We start from the raw sequence: 21865 nt of genomic DNA, 5'->3' as shown, positions 1-21865 counted from the left end.
GTGATTCAACAATTCTATACATTACTCTGTGCTCATCACAAAAACAAAAACAAAATTAAGCTACTGGGACTATACCAAAGTAAAAAGCTTTTGCACAGTGAAGGAAACCATCAGTAAAACAAAAAGACGACCTACTAAATGAGGGAAGATATTTGCAAACAATAGATCTGATAAGGGGTAATATTCAAAATATATAAGGGACTTATACAACTCAACACCAAAAAAAAATACAATTTAAAAATGGGCAGAAGACATAAACATTTTTCCAAAGAACACATACAAATGGCCAAAAGACACACAAAAATGCTCAACATCACTAATCATCAGGGAAATGCAAATCAAAGTTACAATGTAGTATCACTTCACACCTGCAGAAGGGCTGAAATCAAAAACACAAACAAATGTTGGCAAGGACGTGGGGAAAGAGGATCAGGATTTAATTTCATTAAAAATCTCCTTACAAAGCATTGCAGGGGTATTTTGCGAATTGTTTTACCCCATTTTTCCAAATAAGAAAACTTAAGTTAAAAGCATTATATATCCAGTTCTGCCTCATGAGAGAGATGGAAAGAAACAGCAGAGCTACTGTCAGTAGGGCTAATGAACAAAATGAGGGAGAAACCATCTCACAATAATCAGATAAAGCCTGTAGCAGAATAAAAGCGTTCATTTTTCTGTCTCCGGTGGGAGTTGACAAGGCTAGACTTTGCTCCTGCTCATCTCCACGTAAGAAATATACTGAGTTACTTAAGTTTACAAGTACCTGGATTTAAGTGAAGTTTTTTCAAATTGTGTTTGTTAATAATTAAGTGTTAGAGGGATGCCTACGTAGCTCAATCAGTTAAGCGTCTGACTCCTGATTTTGGCTCCAGTCATGGTGTCACACTTCCTGAGTTCAAGCCCTGTGTTGCTCTGCTCTGACAGTAGGAGCCTGCTTGGGATCATCTCTCTCCCTCTATCTCTTTCCTTCCCTGCTCACGCTGTCTCTCTCTCTCAAAAAAAAAAAAAAAAAAAATTAATAAACTTAAAAAATAATTAGGTGTTAGAAAAATATCAAATTATACATTTTTATCTGGATTTCTTTAAGATACCTGAATTAACGGTCATCTTTTATGTGGTGAATCAAAACTCATTTACTGATATGTTTTATTAATGAGAGATGCTATTATTTTAGGAAATGTCAACTAGATTTTCTGGAAAATGTATGATTAGAAGATTACATTCTCTTTTTATCAGATATGCAAATCTTTGTGGAGTCCTTACATTCAGGAAATATGATCATAGTCCAGTTTGTCTTCTAATGGCAGCTTACAAATATCCAGTATTATTGCCCAGGAAGAACCAAATTATGCTATACAACAAATATTTATTATTTACCTTCTTTATTCCAGACATAGAAAAAGCTTTTCAGTGTCCAAGAAAATTAAGATATGGACTCTCTTCAAATAGTCCATGGGAAAGAATGCACACACATTGATACATGTACATATACAGTGGAAATGTTTAAAAAATGAGATTATTCCGTTTTTATGGGCGCAAGGGAGTCATTGGTGGCTCTCCCATAGGATATCTGATTTAATTTTGACAGATGAATACAAATATTCAGGTCAGGCCCAAGGGTAAAGGCCCTATTGCTAGAGAGAACAAAAGGTGGGAAAGCACAATGTCATAAGGAAGGATTGAACTTTAAGATAAGTGCTGGTTTTGAAAGGTAATAAGTTAGAAAATCCAGTCTCATAAAGGGGGCTTATTTACTAGACACTAACTGGTTCTTACTGGTCATCTCTTTCCCTAGCAAGTAAACTTTAGCTATATAACCTTGATCTTTACAATAAAACTGGCCCAAAGTTGACTTTGGGTTAGTTATCCACACATCACTTTCTCAACTTCGTTTAGGAAACCGGCAATATGTCATTGCATAAATACTCTAGAGAACAGGAGATTCAGGTTTGTATTTGAGGAGTCTTGGTCCAATAAAGAAATCATCCAGACATAAACCTCCTTTACCATTCTTTTTTTCTGAGCCCTACTTCCAGCTCCCTTGTGACTAAGTCATTATTTCATAACCTTCCTACAAATAGCTAATAGAAAGAAATAAGGAGAGAACACTAACGTACCTATCACTTCTTAGCAGTGCCAGGGCAGTTTTTCTTTTTAAGTGGAACATAAAAATATTGCCTAAGGTTAGGTTGGATTGTGTTTGTGGATTCCCCTCACCCATACTTTCCCCTTTGTCTGTTTCTATGGATAGAGAATTAGTAGGAGAGTTAGACGCAGCGTTGGTTTTCAATATATTAATTTCTAGAAAGTAATTATGGAAGTCTACATGATTATGAATTATGGGTTAGGCTTAACTGAATATTTCAAAACCACATCCCACCTAACTAAAGATTGATAGACTGTGAGCTCTGAGGGAGAAAATTCTTAAATATCATCAAATTACACCATGCCCCAATCCACTTTTCTCACCCAAGTTTAAATAAGCAAAGATCTATCGTACATAAGTAAATTGTTCAAGGTGACATAATTTGTGTGTGTGTTATTATCTCGTTTGCTTTATTTGATGGTGTAGACTAAACAGGTACATAAGTTCTAACACTTATTCATTTGGTTCCAACATTGATTTTTTTAGAAGGTAGAAAATCGGTAAAACACTAATCAGGGGTATCTACCTAGATACCTTCATTTTTCTTTCATTGGCAAATCATTTAACTTCTTATTCCTTCTTATGAGAACAAACAATCAAATTAATTGGTGAACTAGTAATAAATTATTGGTAAACATTTATCATGGGATTCACTTGCTGATAATTAAGTATAATTACCTCGTTTTGATGGCCCTTCTTTATCATTTAGAGATAATTCGATATAATTAAAATGTAAAATTAGTTTAAAAGTATTGACAGATCATCCAACTAGAAAGTTACATGGATAAAAAAAGTGTTTCAATGGCTCCAAACATTTAAAATTAGGAGAAAAGTGGGGTGCCTGGGGGGCTCAGTCAGTTAAGTATCTGACTTTGACTCAGGTCATGATCTCATAGCTTGTGAATTAGAGCCCTGCATCGGGCTCTGTGTTGACAGCTCAGAGCCTGGAGCCTGCTTCGGATTCTGTGTTTCCCTCTCTCTCTCCCCTCCCTCCCCCCGCCCACTCGTGCTCTGTCTCTCAAAAATAAACCTTAAAAAAAATTAAAAATAAGTAAAAATAAAATTTTGTATCATTTTTCTGCATATTTCAGTGTAATCCAACCTTATCATTTTGATTAATACCCAAGATTCAGTTTATAGGTTGTGTTCTTGCTATAATATCTGAAAAAGTAAAAGGAATAAAAATAATTAAAACATCCAATATAGAAATGATGATTTGGGGGGCGCCTGGGTGGCACAGTCGGTTAAGCGTCCGACTTCAGCCAGGTCACGATCTCGCGGTCCGTGAGTTCGAGCCCCGCGTCAGGCTCTGGGCTGATGGCTCAGAGCCTGGAGCCTGTTTCCGATTCTGTGTCTCCCTCTCTCTCTGCCCCTCCCCCGTTCATGCTCTGTCTCTCTCTGTCCCAAAAATAAAATAAACGTTGAAAAAAAATTTTTTTTTAAAAATTAAAAAAAATAATAAATAAAAAAGAAATGATGATTTGGTAACCTTAATTCAGAGACTTTTATTTCTCTTGTGGTTTAGGCATCTATGTGCCTCTTCAGATTTGGGGGTTTGAATTGTGTCATTGTGACCATATTTAATGGTATTTATTGAACAAGATTTTTAGAGATTGATATGGGAAGTAGAAACCATAACGTATCATGGCTTCAAGCAGTTTATAAAGAAAGGAAGGAGCCAAGGGAATAAAGAAATCATGGCATTATTATAAGGACAGGTGTAGTATAGAAGTATATGTGTACGTACATATGTTCAGAAACAAATCCTATAGAGTAATTCCTGAGCATGGGGGGGAAATTTGCTCAGGGAGGAGGAAAATAATTTATCTTTATTGAAAGAGTATCAATGATGAAGCCTTGATTAGTGTTCTGAAGGGAAAGGATAGGATTTTAGACAGTTGAAAGATGATTCCAGTAGGTGGAACTTGAAGGTTCACCATGGCTAGAAAAGTTGGATGAAATGTGGCAGGCGGGTTTACTGACTCAAGGGCATTATATGACTTGAGGCTGTAAGAGGACCCATGGGCAAAGTGATATTCGCAGGAGGTCACATTTTTACATTCATTTTGTTTAAAGGGCAATATGATGTGTAATGGCCCATCCCCTGTGGATTAGACAGCCTCCCAAATATGAGGGAGGTTCTGGTGTATTGGCAATCTTGATTTTATAATTCTCTGTATATACCTGTTCCAGGGTCTTAACAATTAATTTCTCATTAAGATTTTCTGCATGGTTATTTCTGTTGGGCTATCTGAGGGCACGGGGACATTGTCTTCCTTTTCTCATCCATGGAAACATTCAAGAATGCATTTTATCTCTTGCTATGTGGCAGGCTATTTGAGAGTACAGAGTGTGTTTAATTGAAGAAAATAGTCTCTATGTGCCTAATTCCACGTGGAAGACAGAAATGTAGCCTTCACCATAACTAGAAAAGGAGTTGTCAGTTGCAAAAAACCAAACAAAATACCAATTTATAGTGAATTACAAAATAGTTTTATTTTCTCAGTATTATATTTAACACTCTCAGTTGTCTCTTCCCTGTAGTTGTTACACAAGTGCTTACACGTACACAGATAACCATACATGATTTGCCACCTAACTATGGGTCCATTCTAACTCTGTCTGCTCTTTGATTTTCACAGTCCTGTGATCCCCACTCAACACAGAGAAGAACCCGCCACCTGCTAAGGCCCTCACTGAATTCAAGGTCATGTGCTGAAGACTCGCAAGTGCGGCCTTGCCTCCTCAATGAAAATTGCTTCCAGTTCCAGTACAATCTAACAGGTACGGTTGAAACCCACAGCCATTCTATTTTCCCTGAACATTGACTAATGGGAGAATTGTGTGTGTGTGTGTGTGTGTGTGTGTGTGTGTGTGTGTGTGCGCGCGAGCGCGTGTGTGCGTGTCTTAATTCTTGGGATTCAGGACTGACAGTAGAATGTGAGAGTGTATTGCACGCAAGGCCGAGGCTTTGACGTTTCCAGTGTCCCTTCACAGAAAGAAATGCCCGCACTAGGCATGTAGCTTCAGCAAGGCCACCTGGAATCTCCAAATTCCGAGATGCTTCAAAAGACTTGGCAAAGTTTCAGAAAAGAGCTGAATTAAGCCATGATAACCACAATAACAAAAATACACAGCAGGGGATAATTTACCACTTAGGGAAGAACGTAGTCATGCTGTCATAGAATTTAGCTCTTTCATGGCCTTTTTTATTTCAAGAAATTCAAGCTTGTGGTGTACTTGCTCAATGGGTCTCAATAGGATAAATTGTAGTCCTGAGTGGACAGGGATACTTTAGAGGCACTGGGAATTCCTCCGCCTCATTTTTCAGCCACTGCTCAGGATTCTCCTGTGTCTCATACCACAGACTGTTTAGTTACATTGATTTGCTGCCTGCCGTTCCCAAAAGGAGCAGACATGCAAAATGCCACAAAATGTGGAACCATGTTAAGTCTCAGCACTGAATTCAGTACTGACAGCCAAACCACCACAGGCCTGCCGAGGCAAGGTAATAGTCTCTTCTGAAACAAATTCCCCACTGAGGTCGCGGTGGCACTATGATATTTCTCACATAGAAAACTTCATAATGAATTCTGGGGGGTGGGGTGGGGCAGTCTGATTGTCTTTATTGGTGAAAGATGACTTAATGTATTTGCCCTCTTTCTTTAGTTAAAGGTGCTTCAGATCCTTGATTTTTATAGTAATTTTTCAGAAATAAGTGAAATTTGCTTTACTAGAAGAGAGAGCATGTCTTTAAAATACTGATTTTACTATGCATTGGTTTACTATTCCCGTTAAACTCATACGTAGGTCATTTATCAAATACGGGAAGTGTCCTTAAAGAGGTTCTTGATGTATATCATCAAAGACCATTCTTTCTAATCACACCAAAAGTAAGAGTTGGTTTTTGTTTTGTTTCTTTAAGAATCAGATTAATTATGGCATAATTCATTCAGACTCCCAGTTGTCTAGTTTGCAATGCAATATCCAGATCTTTAAAACCTTCTCTCCTGAGGGCACCTGGGTGGCTCAGTTGGTTGAGCATCTGACTTCGGCTTAGGTCATGATCTCACAGTTTGTGGGTTCGAGCCCTGCATTGGGTTCTGTGCTGACAGCTCAGTGCCTGGAGCTTGCTTCGGATTCTGTGTCTCCCCCTCTCTCTACCCCTCCGCTGCTCACACTCTGCCTCTCTCTCTCAAAAGTAATTTAAAAAATTTTAAATAAATGAATGAATGAATAAATAAAACCTTCTCTCCTGAGACAATAATTTGAAAAAAATTAGATTTTCTGTAACATTCATGTAGTTCTGAGGTACCTCTCTTTCCTTTCTCAGGCAAGTGTCCTAAGACACTTAAGCTCCACTGTACCAACTTTACTAAATGGTTTAGATGACTGGATTTGTTCCTTGAAAATAGTTTCGGGTTACATTAAGCAATAGCATCATCTCTGGGTTCCTTTTCTATCAGTTATCCCCCAGCAAACAGATGATTCGAAACTAATTTTCTTTTACCATCCTTGTTGGTGTCTTTCCTTTCCTCTTCAGCACAACAGTGACACGGTCTCCAACACACCATCTGTCTTTTTACTTTTAGAAAGCAAACTTAGGAATGTAACTCACTTTGATTTGGTTGTTTACTTGTTTTGCAGTAAAAGAATTGCATAGTGCTTTTTGAAGCCACCTGGAAGTTATTTTGGGATTATGTATATGCTATCCTGCCTCACCAATGCAAATAATCAAAGGTTTGTTGTATTTTGCTCACATGACCATAATTCTGAAACTCAGTGTGGTGATCCTATACCTGTAGAGTGGAGCACATGCCAGCTGAATGAAAATGCCACCTGCGGACAAGGTATCAGGACCCGCCTTCTGAGCTGTGTACGCAGCGATGGCAAGCCAGTTGGCGTGGACCAGTGTGAGCAGGTAATTGGTTTGTATTTGTATCTCACGCTAGGGACTTTGGCTTTTTTGTTGGTTTTGGTTTTGGTTTGTTTTGTTGTTGTTGTTTTTTGTTTGTTTGTTAGTAATATTAGTCTACCGTCTTGACACTCGGTATAAATGACAAACTCTGATTCCTTCTTGCCAAACTAGGGCTCAGTTGTAACTGGTGTAGCACAGTTATACCTCACTAGTTTGAACTTAGTCAAAATGACCAGGAAAGGTTATTTTGCACTGAGGAAATGGGTTGATTAAACAATTATTTGTATTACTTCCAGAACTTATATAGATGTACATGCTAACAAACTATTCATATCAGGTGACTATAATATTTAGATATGATTCTGTATTAGGCAGGTGATTAATTCGCATGTATGATAAACACTGTGCCTTGCACATAAGACGAACACTGACACTTGCTATTAGAATATACTCCTAATTTGCTTAGCAAAGCCTTGCTAGATAAATAGCACAGTTGTACTTTTCTTCTCAATCTAAGTTAAAATGCCTCCCTACAAAGTGCCAGTTAGTGAGTTCTGAATTTTTGTGATGTTACTGTTCCTTTTTTTCCTGTGATGAACTGTATAGTTTGGACAAACGCTGTAGTCAAAGCTGTTCCAAGTAAGTTGCATTTCCTCCCCAACGTCAAAGTGAAAATCACTATGGGGACAGTTCAATAGAAATAAGAATGACCATATGCTGTCACACTAGAAGAATCACCAACATAGTTTTTAGAATTGAAAATTCCAAACTTTGGAAATTGAAAACACAGGGTCAGTGAACTCATATTTCCACAGAAGCTTCCCTCACAAATTGGCTAATGAAAATTGGTACCATTTCTCCTAAGATAGGTGGAGTCCACAAGTGAAATTAGAATCAAAACCAAACTTTGCTCACCTGTCCTGACTTAAGTATTATCCTATCAAGTATTAAAACATGGCTCTCTTAACTAACAGTATAGCCATAGACACACAACCACTTTGAGACCAGGCCATCTGATGAACATCCCATTTGGTGAAACTGTAAAACTGGCCAATATGGGGCAAAGTTCTGTCCACCATGTGTCAGCGATTTATTTTCACATTTCATTGAATCTGCCTCTGTAGAAGTCTGCAGGAAAAATAAATGGCCAATCTGCAGCAACTCCAAATAAGTTGAAAATGTTACATTTGGTATGTGTAATAATTTTTTTCTTTTGATACAAAGTAAGATATGAACTATTCATTAATAGAAAAATCAGTTTCCAAATACCGTAAGTTAAACAAATATTTAAAGAATATTAAAGAAGTCCCAAACTATTAACCTATCTGGAATATCCATACATCTCAAATGGATCATAGATCCTATATGGTAATTTCTCTTTTGCCCATGCAGCACATAATTATGCTAAAATCATTAATTTTAATTTGGTGTGGACATTGCTAACATTTAACATGTGTTCAATGCCAGAGTTTTCCTAAATAAGCACATGGTGTATGATTTCTGTAGTGGAATTTTTCATTATTCTTTCAGTGTTTCTTAGATGATTTATTCTCTCACTAAGATCTCTTCTAGCTTGGCCATTACAAAAAGCAATAGATTTTGCCTAGATGCTGGTTTCAGAGACGACAAGAGAGAAATAAACCAAAGCACCACCTTTTCCCATGATTAAGAGTATGGTTATGTTTTCAACCTAATTGATCTTTTTAATGAGCATAGTTGTTGATTTTGTTTTTATCCTTATTATTTTTTTAGCCTAGATAGCTGTTAATTTTGAGCTCTCTATGTGCTGTTGACCCATCCAGAAGTGCAAGGTACCTGAATTTAAAACTGAGGCATCCTCCTGATTCTGTGTTTGCTAAGCAAGGACAGATTTCTGTGGCATCTAACTGCCTACTCTCCCAGAACACTAATTGCAGGTCTATTCTAGAGTTGTGGATCTCATAAAAATAAATTTGGGCCAATATATTTCTCATTTGTGATGTAAGGACAACCATTTTCTGTGACTCCCACCAATTTCTATAAGAGAGGATATTTTTCCCTGCAAAGATGTAGAAAGATTATTATTGTAGCATAAAGGGCATAGAATAGTCTTTCCCATGAAAGGATAGTGATTTATTTTGACAGTGATATGATTCTTCAATAAAATCATACTTTATTTCCATCTACAGCGTAACTTGGAGAAGCCCCAGAGAATGAGCATTCACTGCCTGGTGGAATGTGTAGTCAACTGTCAGCTCTCAGGATGGACAGCTTGGACAGAATGTTCAAAGACTTGTGGCCATGGAGGTACTTGGTTTCCCTATGTTTGTTTCCAGTAAACAGTTTGGCTTTTAAAAAAAATTTTAAATGTTTTTATTTTTGAGAGAGAGACAGAGCACGAGTAGGGGAGGGACAGAGAGAGGGAGACACAGAATCTGAAGCAGGCTCTAGACTCTGAGCTGTCAGCACAGAGCCTGATACCAGGCTCTAACCCATGAACTGCAAGATCATGACCTGAGCCAAAGTTGATGCTCAACCCACTGAGCCACCCAGGCACACCCAGACAGTTTTGTTTTTAAATGTCTTTCTGGGGTTGCCTGGGTGGCTCAATCAGTTAAGCATCTGACTCTTAATTTCGGCTCAGGTCATGATCTCATGGTTTGTGAGATTGAGCCCTGCATCGGGCTCTACACTGACAGTGTGGAGCCTGCTTGGGATTGTCTCTCTGCATCTCTGTCTGCATATCTCTCCCCCCCCCACTCTCAAAACAAATAAAAAAACTTAAAAAAAAAGGAAAAAAAATAAATGCCTTTCTGTACGCCATAAATTGACAAATGATCATAAGGCATGTTGACCAGTTGGAGGCAACATGAGCCTGACCCAGAGGGGAACAGATATAGAACTTGGTCTTGTATGAGTCCTTTACTTCTAGGCAGAGGTTGCAAAACTGACTTGGTAACAGTGGCAGACACCAGACAAGCTGCTAGACCAGTGGGACAGTGTTCGTTCAGAAGGTCATAAGCTCAACCAACCCAAAAAATGTTGGCCTCCCTGGTTTTTGGAAGAAATATGTACTATGTAAGTATAGCTGACTCCTGTGTTGGGCAAACCCCCAAATCACAATCGCTTAATATCCTGACTGGAGACTAATTTGCCACTCACATAAAAGGAGGTGTTGCTTGCACTTTAAAAAGTCAATCAAGGACACAGGTTGATGGAGAATCTACCACTTTAATACAACCAATATTAGCCGAATGGTGCCATCCAGTTGGCTCTGTGCAGGTTTTTATGAGCCAGTTTGGAAGTAGCACACATCCTTCCATCATCTATATTATACAAAATTTAGTCCCATGTTCCCAGTTCAGCGCAAGATGGTTGAGCAGCAAATGTATTCTCTAGATGGCCAGTTATTCTTAGCAACAGTGTTACGCTATAGAGAAAAAGGAGTATTACATCTGTGGTGAACAGATAGAAATCATGACCACAAGTTCCCAGGATGCCAGTGAGCAAATGATATGCAATGGCAAGGATTGAAGGGCAACTGATACTCAGGAGCTAGACAAATAGCTATATAGAGGGCACACCAACACTGGGCCAAAGTAGGGACCAAGACATTGTCCATGGAAGAGAGCACAACAAGAGCATAATGGGAAAGCACAGACCTGTGGTTTAGGATAGGACTCTGGTCCTGAAAAAGAATTTTAATTTCTTTAATTTCAGAAAATTAGACTAGGGTCCTAGGGAAAAATCTTGTTGTATGATTAGGCACTAAGCAGAGGAGATGAAGGGAAGAATTGCAAGTTGCAGGAATCATGGAATCAAGATGGGAGGAGGGTACACCAAGACCTGCATCTGACTGTCAAACAGAAATACTTGGGAACAGATTCCTAGAAGTTCTGTGACTGGCCCACTGGCAGTAGTACATAGGCTAATTTCTGAGCTACTCTGAAATGAGTGTGCTGGCGTTGCCGATAATTCTCTGCCTCAGTTGGGATTGTCTGAGTAACTGGCAGGGTGCAGCCTGGAAAAGGGGCTCATCTGTGAACTGAGCTGTCAGATTTTGGAGAGGGTAGAGCAAAAAACAGTAGCTGGGATTTGTATTAGGAAAATGTGACTAAGGAAATTGAAAACTACTTCTGCAAAGAGCATCACTCACAATGAAAACGTGGGAGTCCAAATGCCCAAGAATAACATGCCATTTTCCGCACAGTTGAGAGCCTGTAAAGAACCTCAGGAAAGCAAATGGCAAATCTTAAACCCAAGATTTCAGTGACTGACCTGCTTTTCCTCAAATATTCTGATCAGCTGCATGGTGTAGTTTCCAACTGGGCATCCACTTGAAAGTTGGGTAAATCTAGGTTCAAATTGCAGCTCTTTAGGCAGATTACTTAATCTTTCTGAATCTCAGCTTCTTTATAAAATGGAATTTATGCACGCTGGAGATGTTTTTGGTTTGAGAATTAAATGATATGAAGTATATGAACACCTAACACAGTAGTTGACACATAATAGGTGTTTATTTTATGTTAATTTTTGTCTCCATCTTCTTAGCTGCCAAGAGTAGAGAGGGTCATCGGAAACTACTTAGGATCTTTTAAGGATTATCGTATAGACTTAGTCACTCTGTCTCCCAATCTCATTTCTCATCCTTTCACCCCATTCAAAATCACATTATGGTCACAGCATAAGTGTATTTTAAAATTGCAAATTTGTGGGGTGCCTGGGTGGCTCAGTCTGTTCAGTGTCCGACTTCAGCTCAGGTCATGATCTCATAGTTCATGGGTTCTAGCCCCATGTCAGGTTCTGTGCTGACAGCTTGGAGCCTGGAGCCTGCTTCAGATTCTGTGTCTCCCCCTCTGTCTCTGCCCCTCCCCTGCTCATGCTCTGTCTCTCTTTCAAAAATAAATAAATATTAAAAAAAATTTTTTTTAATTGCAAATTTGAGGGATGCCTGCATGACTCAGTTCCTTAAGCAGCTGACTCTTGATTTAGGCTCAGGTCATGATCTCAAGGGTTGTGAGATCAAGCCCCACATCAGACTTTGCAATGGGTGTGGAATCTGCTCCTGGGGTGCCTGAGTGGCTCAGTCAGTTAAGTGTCCAACTTCGGCTCAGGTCATGATCTCGTAGTCTGTGAGTTCGAGCCCGGCATCGGGCTCTGTGCTAACAGCTCAGAGCCCGGAGCCTGCTTCAGATTCTGGATCTCCCTTTCTCTGCCCCTCCCCCACTCACATGGGTGGGTGGGTCGGTGTGTGTGCACGCGTACACTTTCTCTCTCTCAAAAAATGCAAATTTCAACAATTGTTTTCCTATTGACTTAAGAGTAATTTATTCATTAAACAAATACCCATGTGCCAGTTCTGGTTCACTGTGCTGGGGATTGCAGCACTGGGGGGAGGTAGATACTTGCCCTCTTCTCATGGAGTTTACAATGCAACTGAGCAACTAGAGACAGTAAACAAGCAAATAGGTAATATTGTATGTTGATGAGTTGGCTGAAGACATACAAATGAGAGATGTTTTTTCACATTAATGATGTATTTAGAACAACTGGTTGCTCCTCTGTCCAGCAGTGACTCAGCCTGGTTATTCTACAGCTATAAACACTGCAGTCTTGTCCTCATGGGTCTCTGGGAGGTGTGACTCTTAATGGTGGTAAAGGGTAGCATGGAAAAGTAGAGAAAGGATGAGGTCCTATATTGCAAGCATGGTCCACAAAGACCTGTGGGATCTCACCTGTGCCTGCCTCTCTAGTCCCATCACCGTCCACTGGTGCATAGGCTCTCTATGCTCTAATACAGTATATTTCAGTCACATCCCTGAGTGTGGAGCATCTTACCATCACTGCACTACTGCCTCCTACTGCTCTTAACTTGCATGCGTCAAATCACTTGCAATGTCTGCACGTCTGAGGGGCCAAACGCCGTTTGGGTTCTTCATGTGTGAATCCCCTCATTTCCTGTGAGCACAATAGGTGGCACATCGGAGGAATTTCAGTTAATATCTGTCATTGCCCAGGTGGCTCTGGATCATAGAAGAAAGCTGGAAGTGGAAGAGCCTGCAGACTGGATCACAAGCCCAAAGGCAGCCAACCCCTGCCAGTGGCTGGTTTCCTGGCCCTCTAACTAAATGCATATGTCTTAGGTACATTACCTTAGAACGTATTCAATGCAAAGGAATCAGATCCGTTCATTATTATTTTTGTCTGGCATTCCTAATTCTGCCACTGTACCAAGTCAGGGAAACATGACAGATCTCCGTGTCGTGCTAATATACTACCTTGACAAATAAGACCCCTATTTGTAAGTTTAGCATTAAAGTATTACTTTAATTTTTCAAGCAGTTCTGTTAGTGCTGTGGACTCCCCAGACCCTGGTTGTCTATTAGGAAGACAAAAACAAACAAATGAAAAAACATTTCCAAATCTGAATCCCACTATTGGAGAATTCTAGGCTATTAGAGTTTGAACTTAAATTCACCTTTTCTAAGCCAGAGAATAATAAACAAAGAGAAACAATCAAAGGTTTCCTAAGGAAGTAATTGTCTGAACTAAGGTACCAGTGGGATTAGGGAAGGAATGTTAACTACTTGGGAGAAATCAACTTGCATAAAGCACTTGGAAGTCATCTAAATAGTATCCATTGATATTCAATATAGCACTGGTTACAAATCACCACTAGGTAGTTTCTAAAACTCCATTAGCATGACTTCTTGGAAATCCTTTCTTGACCTTTAGATGTCTTGATCTCCTGAATTGTCAGATGTAATAATACCTTTAAAAAAATTATTCCATAATCCTGATACCTGTCAAACCCTCCAGTGATCTAAATATGAATGTATTCCATTGTTCCTTTATGTATTCAACAAGGATTTGTAAAGTTTATACCTATTATCCTGGCACTTAACAGCGTCCTCTTTCATTGTCAACAGTGACAATGTGAAAAATAAATTATATGGTGACCATGCTATTTAGATGTCTGTTCTTGAAGGCAGGACTGTAGAAGTGTATTCCTATGATTTACGTATATACTCACTGGATGCTTTCTGAGCTTCAGGCATTCTCCCAAAAGCTGAAGCTACACTGTGTATGGGACACATAAGATCCCAGGCAAAGACCCCTGACATTCAAAGTCCCACTGAATCCAGTGAAAAATTGGATGGTGATAACAAGACACACAGCAAGTAAACAAGGAAATAAACACAAAAATAACAGATGGTCAGGATGAAACCAATGATGAAATCAAAACAGATCATGTGATGGAGAATAAGTAGAACAAGTGTTTTGCAAGGGAGTGAGGGATGAGGGAAGAAAGGCCACTGAAGAGCCAATATCTATGTCAAAATTGAATGACAAGGTGCCATAGCTCTTATAACTGGTATTTTCTTTAGTAGGCTGCTCTTCAATTTCACAAGCATTTTTTGACTACCTGTTATATTCCAGCCTCGATGTCAGGACCCACAAACAAAAACCTAAAAATAAGCATTTCTCTAATTTGTGCCTGATTTCAATCTTAAAAAAATAAAAAAAAATAAATTGAACAGTACAAAGACTAGGATACATGGCCCTTGAATTTTTAAGCACCCATCCTCAGGATGGTGCTGAGACTGCCTTTGTGGTTGCATTATACACCTCAGCCCCCAAACTTCTCCCTGATTCCACTTAGGGCACCACTGTTCCCTGATCATCACCCACCCCTGCCACAAGCAGAGAGTAAGTGTTTCCAAAATGAGAGAATCGTGTATTTAGATCATGCCTTGATCCTCGCACAGCACAGCCTAAGAGCAATAAGCAATAAGCTCTTCTGGAGCTGAAGAGGTTGGAAACTATCATTGAAAAGCATCTGTGCCTTGTCTCTTCTGAGACAGCACACTAGTAGCTGTCTTTTGTTAGCCTCTTTCCTTTTTTCCTACTGGTGGTGGCAATGGGGCACAAGTCACGAGAGGAGATAGTTTATTTAGTCACATTAAAGTGGGCAAGCAAGTTGCATGGGAGTCTGACTCCAGCACCTGTGGCTCTCGGCTGACTGCTTTATCAGAAGTTCACACAGTTGTCTCACTTTCTGAATTCGCTGGCTTCCAGGCAAATGCTGGTGTGCTAGATGTCCTAGATGCTTCCCCGTGAGCCACACTTCGCTGTCAAACCGGCAGAACTACATTGATCTGGGGAGAGATTTTCAAATGAGCTCTTTCTCTCTTTTCCAAGTGTCTGGATTATCTCTTTAATGTACACCTGATGCTTGGCATATACTTTCTAATTGTGTTAAAGATTTCAAGGTCAGAACAGTTCGAATCCAATTTATTTCACCTTAGACAGAGACTGATTCTAAGCTTCCACTAAGGGATCTTTTTAGGTAGATTTCAAAGATCAAAGCTTGTAATAGAATAGCTTAATATTTGGATTAGTCATGTTCTTTGTTGAATTTTCATCAGTTCAGTGGAATGGAGAACTCCCTAAATTTAGCATTTCATGAATTATTTATTATTTAACCGATAACATTCTAAGAGTATTATTAATCTCAAACTGATTTTTTCCTATTTCATATTTTTAATTCAATGTATATGAGTTTATATTTTCTATTTTATGCAATCCAGCCTGACTTTGTATCTCCCAAATGGCATATAATTTTTCTGTCAACTCTTCCCTATAATGAAAAAATAATAATTTTGTGTTAACTCCAAAGTACCACAACTTTGTGATTTCCAGCATTTTTTTTCTTTTAAGCAAAGGTAAGCTGGTAACCTTCATTTTTAGTATCTGTATAATATGTGATCAGTGTGGTATCCTTGAGCAGACACAGTCCAATTGCTATAGCAATTGAAAATTATATCAAATAATTAGTTCCTATGACAAGAGAATAATAAGCTAAATTATAAAATTATAGAATGGGGAAAACCAAAGACCAGACAAGAAACCAGAAGATCTAGGTTTTCCAGTTGGGTCTTCTAATGGCAAGTCAGAGGACTTTGAACTAGTCTTTGCATAACTCATACTATTTGTCTGTAAATGGATGAAATGTTAGAACATTTCATTTTTAACATGTATTGTTCAGTGGCACAATTACTGGAGCCAGGAGTGTTTTGGTAACTTTTACAACAGTACTATAAAGGACAGGTATAACTTTACAGGTGAGGTGATAAGCAGTTAAATAATCTGCTCAAGGTCATGCAGCTTGTTATGGAGGAAAGATTTGAACCCATGTTCAGGTGTCTCCAAAGCCCCATTTTGCCCCTTTGCCTCTGACACCGTACTTGTAAATGTTCACGTTGTGTATATGGCCCTGTGTTGGGTGCTATATCACTTTATAAAAATTCTCCTAATATATACATATATTTAAAAATAAGAAGAGGAAATGGATCTCAGATTAGAACACAAAGGGCAGGGGCGCCTGGGTGGCTCAGTTGCTTAAGCGTCTGACTTTGGCTCAGGTCATGATCTCACAGTCTGTGGGTTTGAGCCACACGTTGGGCTCTGTTCTGACAGCTGAGAGCCTGAAGCCTGCTTCGGATTCTGTGTCTCCCCTGCTCATGCTCTGTTTCTCTGTCTCTCAAAAATAAATGAACATTAAAAAAAAATTTTAAAGAACACAAAGGGGCAGTAAGGGCTTTAAGAAGTCCCTCTGAATTTTCAGCCTCGTAAATATTTACTGGTTTCATAATCAACATTGTTGCATATTATCTGGTTTGTCTAATTGGAATATAGCTGCAGGGAGCTAATATTACTGACAGGAAATGTGTGACTCTAACAGACAGAGTAGCTGCAGGATGGCTAAAATCACTCTCTCTGCCCTTCTCTTCTTGTGTCACATGGGGAACTTCTTATTGGGGTATTTCTGCTGTATGTAAGTTCTTACAGTGGTCCATCAAATTTTGTTAGCTTTTAATGGGACTGAAATGTGATTATTGAGAGTAGAACTAAAGATAGATGGCTAGAACGCATTAACAGAGAAGTCTGGAGCTCTTTATTGCCAAGCAATACCAAAGGTGCCTAATCTTCTATTCTTGGAAAGCCTACAGCAATCCATGATACCATGGTCTTCTCTTGATCTCTAAACCTGTGGTTCTGGCTTAGCATACCTCACTCTAAGATAGATGGTCATGGCTTGGACTAGTCTGCTTTACTGTGAAAATCTTCTGGAATCTTTATCTTACCTAAGTTGAGCGTTCTCTAGGATGACAGGTACATGGGTGCCTGAAGCAATTTCCAGATAGGCCAAGCAATCCCTCTGTAGGGGAAACCCTTGCACCATAGCTCTGAATGCAGAACTGTTTATCTTCCATTTATAACAATGCCAAACATAGGCCGAAGATCAGTCTTTAAGTTTCAGATGGGGACCAACATTTTTACTCATGTTGTTATATTAGAAAATAACACTGATCCTTTGGGTGCCTGGGTGGCCCAGTTGGTTAAGCATCCAGCTTCAGCTCAGATCATGATCTCACAGCTTGTGAGTTTGAGCCCCACGTCGGGCTCTATGCTCACAGCTCAGAGCCTGGAGGCTGCTTTGGATTCTGTGTCTCCCTGTCTCTCTGCTCCTCTTCTGCTGTCTCTGTCTCTGTCTCTCTCAAAAGTAAGTAAACATTAAAAAAGTTTTAAAAAATAAAGAACCTTGACCCCAAATCCATGTCCACCAGAGTGTATATTTAAAACAATATTTACACTTAAATGTGGATAAAAAAATCTAAGCAATATTTTTTTTAACTTTTTAAGTAAACTTCACACCACCTGTGGGGCTTGAACTCACATCCCTGACATCAGGAATCATATGCATTACCAAATGAGCCAACCATATGCCTCTAAGTGATATTTGTTAAGAGAATTAAGTAGTAGATGGCAGTATAAAGAGCCCTATGAAATCAACTGAACATTTTAGACAATGTAGTAAGTTTCCACTGCTTTCAGAAATTTAGTGACAAGTACTCAAAAGCAAATAAAGAGCTATCAGAGTGGAAGGTGTTAATACTATAATTTTAATTACTTTTCACTAAAGGAAAATATGAAATGTATGAACGCAGGTAGCACATTTATTGTAGAGGGTAGGCCTAAGTACACATCTCAGACTTGTCTAAGTGTCCTAACAATTACACTGTAGCATCTGACACCTGATTTGGACCAGATGAGATCCTGGGAAAGCACATACTTTTGGAATAAAATAGACCTTTGTTCCAATCCTGCTAGCTGCGTGATTTTGAAGAAAAAAAAAAGTTTTGTATATATATAACTTCTCCGAGCTTCAACTTATGAACTGAGAGTATTAATAACTGTGTCTGAAACAGAGTCTGAGATCGGGATTCTTGTTGAAGTGATTTATTTGAGGGTAGTGGGGAGAACAGGTGTTCTCAGGGCAATGGGAGCAAAGCAAGCAGAATAAGAGAGAAGAATGAAGCAAGAATATTCTATATCATCTCTGTATCAAAGAAGATTGTATTCACTTATGTAATTTAGTCCCTCCCTCCATAATAAAGGATACTTTTGTAATGACAGAAGGTGTTATACAATAAATTATCTTAGCCAGAGACATACATGATTACTATTAATATATTGGCATGACCAGCTGTTAATGAGGTTTTTTGGTATCCCCTTTCTTCTTTTTCATCTATTTTGTCATCTGCTAGAATTAGCCACTACTAACCTTAGGTAGCAGGCACCAAAACCTTAAGAATAAATCCATAGGAGGAAATACTTAAAAATGGAAACATTGTACTCAGTACCCTAATTGTTGGGTGCATATCAGAAAGGATGACCATCAACTTGAGATTGGCGACATTGAGCCCCATCCATGGTCAGACCCTTGTAGTTACTTGTCAGCTCTGGAAGACCAACCTTGCCAACAATTGTGCATATGCCTTGAAAAGTCGAATCCTATTCAAAAGAAATAATTCCATGGTGGAAATCAAACCACTCTTAATATTCAAATAACATGGCATATGCACAAAGTGACTTTATCTACCACTAATACTGTATTTACACATCTACAGTGCATCAGGGTTTATGGGCATGTTCATATGAATTGTTCATATGAATTGCTCATATACTCTAATGAACTATTTAAGGTTAAATAGGTATGTTCTTTATTGCTCTATTATTCTTATATTTCCTTTTCTACTTTCCCCTACATACATACTTTGCACTGTTTGCGTCATATTCAAACTGTCCAGAGCTGCTATCAAAACCATAATTTTCAGTTAATCCAATGACTATGTATCAGGGAAACAGAAGAACTGTTGTTTAAAGCATGCCACTGTAAAGGTACATGGTGGCTGACTCCTCGTATCTGAAAGTATGGTCAGAGAACCATTGCATTTGACTCCATTTCCTTTTATGAATATAGAAATTGAGAAATATTTGAATAGTTTTGAGAGCTTTTTACTGCTTTAATTTTCCACATCCACTTTGTCAGTGGGGCCTCAGAGTAAACTCTGAAGACTGCTGAGTTCAATGGGAGTGTAATCTGGTCTCATATGCTTTAAATCTATATGTAGATTCCAATATAGGCCTCTGCGTGTGTGTGTGTGTGTGTGTGTGTGCGCGCGTGTGCACATGTGTGTGTTACAACTCATATGCCTCCTTGTTTGCTTTTTTTTTCTGGAGTTCTTACCATGTAATTCATTTTCCTTTATTGCAAGTAATTATTGCCAATTTAAGTGTAGGCCCAATCTCACTGTTGCTCTTAATGAGTTCCCAAAATTCCTCAAGGGAGGAGAGGAAAAGGCTTAGAGAGAATTCCTAGCAAACTTACCCTACTGTAATTTGGGTCTTTATTAAATTGAAAACATATTTTATAAGGCAGTGCTTTTCTCTCTTTTATAGCTTGAAGAGTAGATGAATAGAGAGTCCATTTCTATTTCTACATCTCCTTGGTACTGCTCATGAAGCATCCTGTCTATAGTTACTATTGAATTCAGGTTCCAAATAGATTCCAAGTCCCATGTCTAATACTATTTAAGAACATAAACCCAAACAAAAGGAGTGCAACAGAGTGTCCAAGAAAATTGCCCCATTTTCAGATTTGAAGCATCAAGATATGCACAGTAGCGACCTTCACTCTTACTCTGAGGGCAGAAGGAATCCAAGCTAGAGTGGAAGGGGTTTAGTGAGTTGGGACCAGGCTGAATCATTAGTAGGAGTTTCATAGTTATATGCATTTCATATCATAATCCCCATAGAATACAGGTAGAAGCAGCCAGGGCCAATTCTAGGAATGGATATGAAATAGGGGTTGTTAAAACAGATGGTTAAAAAAAGAAGTTTCAACAACCACCTACTCTATTTTTGATACATTGTTAAGGTGGCTTATATGATATTTTTTGATTGATAGAACCAACATGAGATGACTCTAAGGAATCTTCATCATCTCAGTATTTTTCACCTGAATCAGCATAATTGTGAGTTCTGAAGGAAGCCGGTCCCTTTATAATATCAAAATATTCATGAACGAACTGACCATTTATTTATGAAGCCATCCTCCAACCAATGACCTTTCTCCACTGATACATGTTGTGTCACTGCATCAGAGTATTCGTTGGTCAGTCTCTAGCTGAAAACAGAGTATGTAGCCAGAACAAAGGGATACAAAATGCAATAGTCCGTACACCAAAGATAAACTGGAGTTCTTGAGAAAATTGGTGAAAAGTGAGGTGAAAGCCAAAGATTATGATGATCAAACTGCAAAAGCCAGTCATGAAACAATGCACCTTTTATAGGGTAATCACCACATTATATAAGAAGTATCAGTAGCTGATTTATCATTTGTCCTCATAATGATTGCAGGGTTGCCATCGTCATCTACACGGTAGTTGACAGTAGATCAAATAAAACTATTTGCATACTTTTCAGTTCCAGAAAAAGTCCCATTTAGACTTTTATTATTTATTAAAAATAATTTGATTCCTATTTAAACAGATGCATTTTTAAGTGGCATTTTCCTCAGCATGAGTTATCCTCAGATAATAAGGACTTTTTGTATATTTTACAGAAGAGGAAATTCATGCTCAGAGGAGTTAAAATACTTCCATGCGCTCACATCATTTACAAGCTGTTAATTTGAGAGAACTGTTTCCAACTGGAGAATTTTGATGCCAAGTCCAGGTTTCTTTTCACCATACATCCACTATTTTAAAATTCTCTTTCTCTTATATACTATATCACATCGTAACTTTAAACATCTTTAATTTGGCCACATTTTCACTCCCTACCCCCCCACATGAAAATTCACTATCACCAAAACCATTTCTTCAAGAGTTTCATTTTAGGGTTCATTTTGGAACAAACAGTGTTGAGAAATGTTGCTTAATTGAATATTCCATCCATTCTGATGTTTGGAATCCCAGGCAAGTTTAGACTACCACCACTGGAGATGGCAGGCCTCCTTGTTGATACCGTCTGTATTCCATGTAGCTAAATTTAATACTTACAACTTCAGGATGTGTGAAAGAGTGCCTAATTTGAGGGGCAAGTTCTCTGATTATTTAATTTATACAACCCAAATCCCTGACTTAAAAAAAGAAACTTAATGAAAGATATCAAGTACCCACAGAAACCTTTTACACACTCATGCTTTCATTAGCAATATTTTTTCTCATTGAACTTTAATACTCGCCATTTAAACATGACAGTATACTTCAAAATGTAGGATTATTATATGCTCTTTGATTTTAAAATGTTCTTGGTAGTAACTGGCACTGTTTGAAAATATTATTTTTCCATTAGGATAACAAAAGGCAGAGAAATCATACGGCTGTGCTTACAATGAATGGTTTTAAGACCTGATTATTTCAGAAAGTAATAGCATCATTTTTTTTTCTGTTGAATACTTTAGGTCCCCC

At 38.6% G+C, this 21865-nt stretch overlaps 1 protein-coding gene across 1 annotated transcript in view; it reads left to right on the top strand.

Annotated features, from left to right (window-relative positions):
* Window positions 1-21865, top strand: part of THSD7B (thrombospondin type 1 domain containing 7B) — a 749444-nt gene that overhangs the window by 701889 nt on the left and 25690 nt on the right. The window contains exons 17-19 of the mRNA XM_047085714.1: window positions 4789-4930; window positions 6952-7067; window positions 9233-9350. Coding sequence (XP_046941670.1) covers window positions 4789-4930; window positions 6952-7067; window positions 9233-9350 — 376 coding nt within the window. The remainder of the gene's footprint in view (window positions 1-4788; window positions 4931-6951; window positions 7068-9232; window positions 9351-21865) is intronic.

Source organism: Lynx rufus, unplaced genomic scaffold, assembly GCF_022079265.1.
Source record: "Lynx rufus isolate CCGP_SWC_20201006 ecotype Redwood Valley unplaced genomic scaffold, mLynRuf1.p SCAF_2, whole genome shotgun sequence".
Classification (NCBI taxonomy): Eukaryota; Metazoa; Chordata; class Mammalia; order Carnivora; family Felidae; genus Lynx; species Lynx rufus.
Note: the sequence above shows the minus strand (reverse complement) of the source record. Positions and strands in the feature narration are given on the sequence as shown.